Source organism: Sphaeroforma arctica (genome assembly GCF_001186125.1).
Source record: "Sphaeroforma arctica JP610 unplaced genomic scaffold supercont1.1256, whole genome shotgun sequence".
NCBI lineage: Eukaryota > Ichthyosporea > Ichthyophonida > Sphaeroforma > Sphaeroforma arctica.
Window position 1 is genome coordinate 10,336 of NW_014039302.1, and position 8,110 is coordinate 18,445.

Below are 8,110 nucleotides of genomic sequence, written 5' to 3' on the forward strand. Positions count from 1 at the left end.
TATAAATTACATTCATTTATACAAATCGAAAAGACATGCGAGGTGATCATAACACACCTCCCCGGAGAAATGCGGGAAGAAGTCACGTTGCAATGTGAAATTTACGTCGGGATTCTGTTCCAGTGTGTATATGGCAGCCTCGACTGTGCTGGGTAGCACCACATACAGCGTCCTGGGTATTGGACGTGCAGGTGTATGAGAAAGATAAGGTGTGTTAGTGAGCGGGCATGACATAAGGGGTAAAGGCAAGCTCAACTATACCGAGCAGTGCTATAAACCGATCTCTGAGTGTAGAGTTTGTATGTGGCAAGGTGAGAAGGTAAGGGTTTGGAATGGCTCATAGAATCATAATATCTGAGAGAGGAAGAGCAGAGCGTAACAAAATGAAGAGAGGCAACGCGATCCACATGTGTAGGTATATGGGAGAGCACTTGTCTGCGATTAACCCTCCATGCATGCATGCACGCTTACATATATTCAAGCGTGCACACACATATACACACAATAAGTACACACACACACACTTATATATATATATACATATACCTTCATTTCCGACACACGTCTTGGCACGCACATGATAACATATACGTATAATTCTCCCCTTCCAACACACACCTTAGCATATACGTATACGCATACGATAACTTATATCTATAACCCTCATATGATAATGCATTCACATGACCCTCCCCTTCCGACACAAACCTTAGCGTCTATGTATACGCACACGAAAACGTATACGTATAACTCTTCATTTCTCACACGCACCTTGGCATATATATCAACGCATATGCTAACGTATACGTATAACCCTCCCCTTCCCACACACCTGCAGGGCCCGTTGTCTGTCGCACTCATCACCTGCCCCTGCTGCTCATCCCCACCTCCTGTGTCCCATTTACCGTCTGTGTAGTGCTGGTGTGTGCTGTCATCTACAACCATGCTATCAACGTCGTGGGTATGTGCGTCGGTCCCCTGAACGTGTACATAGCTCTCATGTACATCCTCCACAGCTGTATATGCTTCGTGGACGTGTGGGTCGTGTGTGTGTGTGTGTGTGTACGCGTCCCCTATATCCGCGTGCATGTGTGTGTGTGTATGAGGCAGCTCTTTGTGTTCCTGTCCATCCACGCCCATATCTCGCTCTACAACCTCTCTTTCACTGTAACCATCTACACTAGCCTCCGTATACCGTTCCTTCCGCTCCCCCAGAGCCCCATCTCGTACACCCCTTTCATTCGCCTCACCCATCCCATGCACACCCACCAACCCGTTCGGGTCTATGTCCCTACCAGACTCCCCACTCACATCACTACCCTCACCCGCATCCACCCCGGTATGTACAGATGCCCTATCCTCACCAACCACAGGACCCTTGCCCAGCTGACTCCTATCCGCTCCATCGTCTCTACCCCCATCTCTACGCTCGTGTGTGTGTGCGTGTTCCTGTCCATCCTGCTTCATTCGTCCCTGAGCCTGAGCCTGCGGCTGTGTTTCCTGCTGCACGTGTGCATGCAGTATTGCCTGTGTGTCTGTATGTTTACCTCCATCCGTATGAGCATACCCCCGCACTTGCCTACCCTCCGTCTTCCGTACCGCCGCACTCCGAGGCGTGTGTCTGTGCACGTCTCTGCGGACCCGCTCTAGGACCGGTCCAAATTTACCATCCACAGGTGTATTGTCTTGTCCATATCTACCACCCACATCTTCGTTGCCATTGGTTACCCATTCGTGTATACGCGCGCTCAACACAGCCACATCCGCCCCCTTGAGATCGTCCAGAGTTGACCTGTCAGTTGATAAATCCGGTGCTATTAATAGTCTGTACATACAATGACACGTGACACTATTAACAGTCTGTACATACACTGACACTATTAATAGTCTGTACATACACTGACACGTGACACCATTAATAGTCTGTACATACACTGACACTATTAATAGTCTGTACATACACTGACACGTGACACTTGCCACAGTGCACGGGATTGTTAGTAGTTGCAACGGGAGAGAGAGCGCAGAGGTTCACCCTACAGGTCTATATCAATAGAGAGAAATATATACCCCTCTATAGATACTATATAGATATCATATATCCCTCTATAGATACTATATAGATAAACATATGCCCCTATATATATTCTATATAGATAAGCATATACTCTCCTCTATAGATACTATATAGATATTATGTAACCATCTATAGATAGATAAGCATATACTCCTCTATAGATACTATATACATATCATGAACCCCTCTATGTATACTGCATAGATATCATATACCCCTCTATTGATACTATATAAATATCATATACGTACGTGTACATGAATACATGAACATGCACACCAAACTGTACATACGTGTACATAAATACATGAACTTGCACACTCAACTGTACGTACGTGTACATAGATACCTGAACATGCACACCCAACTGTACGTACGTGTACATAAATACATAGACATGCACACCAAACTGTACATACATGTACATAAATACATGAACATGCACACCCAACTGTACGTATGTGTACATAAATACATGAACATGCACACCCAACTGAACGTACGTGTACGGTGTTTCTCCGGTGCTGAGATACAGGAACCGAGGGGGCATGTAGGTATGGTAGTACACAGCCGTAAAGTCCTCACAACCGGTGACCTCGAACGTTGTGTGTATGTCATCGCGCAGATAGACCAGCGACGGCACCACGCCTGCCTGGTGGATGTACCTGGATGGAGTTGACATGTTTAGTATTAATAATCATGTTTCAGACGGGGTTGGCATGCTTATTATTAATATGTTTTGGATGGGGTTGCCCCATAATAAACGTGTGTCATCCCGAATCAGAAATGCGCATAAGCCAAGAAAGCGCGGGGTGCACTTGTGTGTGTGTGTGTCCTCTCACCAATGCAGCAGCGACGGTACAGTGCCCACGCCGGCTTGGGGGATGTACTTGGATCGAGATGGATTATTTGTAGTGCCGAAATTTGTATTTAAAGCCGAAATTAATTACCTAATAAATCAGGAAAGTATTACAAGCCGAAATGCGATCCGGAATAATTTGCTGGCGTGTGTAAAGCTGAACTTTAGATACGACAGCGAATACAAGTGATGGGACGCCACGGCTGGAGATGCCCATCATGTCTATTTATTCACACACATACGACAATTGATAGTACGACAATTGATAGTGCGACAATTAATCGTACGACAATTGATAGTGCGACAACTAATCGTACGACAATTGATAGTGTAGCAACATCGCTGGGATCGTATAGGCGGCAGGAATCTCGCCTACTGGTGTGGCTGTACAGACAGCACCAACCACAGAACCCCCCACCACACGCCATCAGGAATACCTACGTATCTATGTAGGCATACACAACACACCAACCCACCAACACACACACACACACACACTCACTCTCTCTCTCACTCACTCACATAAACTCACTCTCATTCACACACACACACACACACTCTCTCTCTCTCTCACACACACCCGAATACCTTACCCGTACATAGCTCCCACCACCCCATTGAACAGCACAAACGTGGGTATGGCGAGACTAGTCTGGAAGTACGGCGTAGCTGTGAGAAGCATCATCGGCGTCACCAAGGGCAACAGAAACCTTGCCTCCTGATGGGGTTGCACAGACAGCACCGCCAGTGGCACCCACACACACGCCAGCAAGAACGTCAGTACGAACGCGTGCACCGAGCGGGAATGTCCTCTCAGCGGTGTGTGCTCTCTCAGGGGAGCGTACGGGCTGGTGTCGCACATGTCGTCGTACGTGCCTATCTCATCGCGGTTCAGGGTCAGGGCCGGAGACTTACCACTCGCACGCACACGTGGAGTGGTGCGTGGGTTCCTTCTCTTATCACCTTCATCACCGACACTGTGTGTACTGTGTGTGTATGTGTGTGTGTGTGTAGACTGGAGGGGTGCTGTACCATCCTTCCCACTCTGCCTCCAGGCCGCAGAGGTATCGAGTGTGAGCGATCCGATGCCTCTGAGCACATCATCCACGCTTTCTTCCTGACACCCCCGTGCCACACCCTGGCCAGTCGCGTGCATACCACTGCCGCTCTGCACACCCCTATCCCTATCCCTATCTATATCCCCCGACTTCGCCCGTGCATCCCTGCTCCGGTGTGTGAGGACACTCTGGACCGTCTCGTTGATCGTACGGGGTGTGTTGGTGTGTCTTGTGTAGTCTGTGTGTGTGTGTTGAGTGCTGGTACTCTCTCTGCCTTGGCTGGCTCGGGATCGCGTTCGAGTGCGCGTGTCCGGGGGGTTTATTGGTGTCTGCGTTGGTGTGGTGTTGGTTGGTTTCTTGGGGGATAGTCTGTGTGCAGGCAGGTTGTGGTAAGCGTTAGAATCACTATATACTTGTGCATTGGTATTGTGGAGTTACAAGTAACGATGTTTGCTGTTGGTGCTTGAGCTGAGTGTGCCATCAGTTGGTTACTTGGGCGATAGGCAGGTTGTGGTCAGAGTTAGAACCATCATATATGTATATATATATATATACAAATATATCATAATTCATCCCAAAACGTATACGTAAATTCCGTATCACAGATACACAAACATACATTCCACATCCCAATACGTTAATCCACGTGTACTATCCACATACCCTGGGTGTTGCAGCACAAGCGGCCGCTTCTCCAAGTGTACGGCCGGCGGTAGTACCGTCACCGCCAGCCGTTGCCACGCTCTTGACCCCTCTCGCCGCCCCACCCGCACACTCAACGCACACACACTGAGTGCGCGTACAGTCACATACAGCAGCGTGAGTGCTAAAGGTCCGTACAGCATGGGCATGTTGGTGACCAGGTGTGTAGCCCGGGAGTGTAGGCCGTGAGTTGCTAGATTAGCGGTGTCGAGGTTGTAGCTGAGGCCGTTGAGGGGGGTTAGTACAATCCATTGCCACACGCCTGCGAAGGCGCTCATGTCCTGGGGTGTGGGGGGCGGGACGGGGCGAGTGTGTGCTTGTGAGTACACAGAAGGCTGAACACTCCCTTACTTATACCTACATTGAAACATCACTTACAAGCACCAGATAGTATAGTACATACACATTAAACCTACCATATCCTCCACACTTGCCTTATACCTACATGGAATCATCACTTACTAGCATTAGATAATACATACACATTAAACCTACCATATCCTCCACACTTGCCTTATACCTACATTGAATCATCACTTACCACCACCAGATAATACATCCACATTAAACCTACCATATCCTCCACACTTGCCTTATACCTTTATTGAATCATCGCTTACTAGCCTCAGATGATACATCCACATTAAACCTACCATATCCTCCACACTTGCCTTATACCTACATTGAATCATCACTTACTACCATCAGATAATACATCCACATTAAACCTACCATACCCTCCACACTTGCCTTATACCTACATTGGATCATCACTTACTACCATCAGATAATACATCCACATTAAACCTACCATCTCCTCCACACTTGCGCCCACGCGGCCCACACCCGCACTCTCCAGGCATTCCCCCAGCCATATGACCACAGGCAGTACCCAAGCACGCACGGAGTACGCAACCGTAGCGTGCACGTGCCCTCTGACCGTGTGCTGCACAGAGTCGACGGTGGGGATGTGTAGGTAGTGGTTGAGTGCCACGGCAACCTCTGTCAGGCGGAAGGGCCCGAGGTAGTATGCTGTGTCTATGGCTGTGAAGAGTGACGAGAAGACAGTGACGTGTGAGCTGAGTGTGGGACGGGTATAAAGCACACTAGACATGTTAGCGTGCACGTGTTCAACGTGTTCAGTGAATGAGTGCGGTAGAGCGACCCCATTGGGAGTATGCCATATATACACACCACGTGCATTGCATACATCCACATCCGTAGACCAAAGTACCGATTTAGGAAAACCCTAGAACCCTAAAACCCCAAAAGATACCAATGACAATGAGGCGCGGCATCTGGTTGACGACTATGCGTATCAACGTGGATGCGTGTGCGTACGTGTTGTGTTTGCGTTGGACATACCTGTGAACAAGGCACTGACCAGCACAAACGGCAGCAGCACCCGCGCCAGTCCACACGCGGTGGTGCGAAGGACTGCACTTGGCACAGAATAGCCTGTGAGCGAGGCAGAAGAAGTACACGTAAACGCAAACACATGTGCAAGGGAGAAGTGGTAAACACGTGTGCAAGTGTGTGAGTGGACATAGTCGATGGATTGGTATCGGACACTCCTATTGTAAAAATATCACCACTCCAGTAGTATGTTACGGAGAGGCTTGATATAGACTACACCGGGGATTGTGGGATCGGTTGTGTCAGAGGTCGGAATGGGAGACTCAAGACAACGGTGTGTGAAGACATCGAATGGCCCACGAACTCGAGTTGGAACATGGAGATGTGATCAATTACACCGGCAACGGCGATAGAGTGAGGTGTACAAACCAGGACACCCCACCCCCACCCACCATCATATGCATCCGTACCTGTGCGCCTGTACGCGTTAATATTGATGTACAGCCACGCGACTGCCGGCGGTAACGTAAACACGGCAAACGTAAACCGTGTGAAGATACCCACACCAATAGTCACACCTAGCATCATATCAGCACCCAGAGTGCTCTCCGGCGGCTTGCTGTGTGCCTGTAGATGTATTGTAAGCGCATGTAGATCTGAGTGTCTTGCACGTGTGCATGGTCGTGTGTAACCAATTCGTATACGTTGATGGGACGTCCGTGAATGCCATGGGTGTGTGCGTGCACACAGTATCGTATGCGTGGACAGAACGTACGGATACCTACACGCAGAGTGCGTTGCAGCAAAGTAGGTGTGAACGCATACAATCTACGTGTTTGTGAGTGGAAATGTACGTATACTCACACTCAGAATAGGGATACATGTATAATTAAACTAAGAACACGCTTGTGTACCATACGTGTTTGCGTGTGCAAACGTTATACGTGTTTATGAACAGACTGTACATATTCTCAATCTGCAAGTATGAAAGTGCGGAGCAGACCACACCCGTCTGTACGGTGAGATGATCGTGTGTCTGAACACGTACCGAAACCCTAAACCCGAAAGTCAAAACTCTGGTATATCTCAGTGGGACAGTATTAACCAATAGCTCAGCAGGTGTGACAGCCCGTTATAGACTAAGACTCTGCGTAAGTGAGTGTATACCTATACAGCTCATGATCCCGGTATACGCACTGATCCTAAACCGGTACCATTCCCGCCACTTCCAACGCGCGCAACACATGCCTACGTTAGATAGTGGCACATACGACTGTGACTCAGCAACGCAAAGGCACGTAGGCAGACAAGTGATGGAGAATAAGGAGACGCCCAAGTATACACAAAATAGGGAACAACTACACCTACACACCTACAGCTAGCAATGGGTCACGAGGTGGAGTGCAGGCGTGACTTATATTGTAAAGACTATATTGTACTGAAAAAACGTGTGCGTGTGACAAACTCACATCACATGCGATAGCGGGCACACACACTCGCGCCTATACGCACCACTCACACACATACTTTATACTCACACACACACACACACACACACACACACACACACACACATATATATATATATATATATACATACATATATATATATATAAATATATATCACATACACACATATGTATATATATACTTCACACACACACACCTTTAACCTGCACCGTACAACTAACCAGATGGCCAGCGTAACGAGCGCTGACTCGATAGTATTGGAGAACGTGTGCGTGTGGAACACCCACACCACGTGCGACAAGGCCGATGTCACCACAATAGGCACCGGGTCTGCGTCCAGGGCTTGGCACAGGGACACCAGTCCTATTTCTTGCAGAAAGGATAGGACCAGACACACCATGCGCGGGGATACCAGCAGCGTGTACGAGTCTGTAATCGATTATGAGAAGACACTTTTAGGGATTATCGTGGTAGTGAGAGAATAGGTCGATGTGGATAGGGTCGTGAGCATACAGTAGTGAAGGATGTGATGTAGTGGTGAAGGATGTGATGTAGTAATGAAGGATGTGATGTAGTAATGAAGGATGT

The 8,110-nt window shown here is 48.3% G+C and overlaps 1 protein-coding gene across 1 annotated transcript in view; it reads right to left on the bottom strand.

Annotated features, from left to right (window-relative positions):
• Window positions 1–6,154, bottom strand: part of SARC_10456 (hypothetical protein) — a gene marked incomplete at its 5' end in the record, with an annotated part of 7,216 nt that extends 1,062 nt beyond the window's left edge. Inside the window, 7 exons of the mRNA XM_014295502.1 lie at window positions 58–172; window positions 833–1,792; window positions 2,581–2,742; window positions 3,530–4,363; window positions 4,658–4,977; window positions 5,508–5,740; window positions 6,062–6,154. Coding sequence (XP_014150977.1) covers window positions 58–172; window positions 833–1,792; window positions 2,581–2,742; window positions 3,530–4,363; window positions 4,658–4,977; window positions 5,508–5,740; window positions 6,062–6,154 — 2,717 coding nt within the window. The remainder of the gene's footprint in view (window positions 1–57; window positions 173–832; window positions 1,793–2,580; window positions 2,743–3,529; window positions 4,364–4,657; window positions 4,978–5,507; window positions 5,741–6,061) is intronic.
• Between the last annotated feature and the right edge of the window lie 1,956 nt (window positions 6,155–8,110).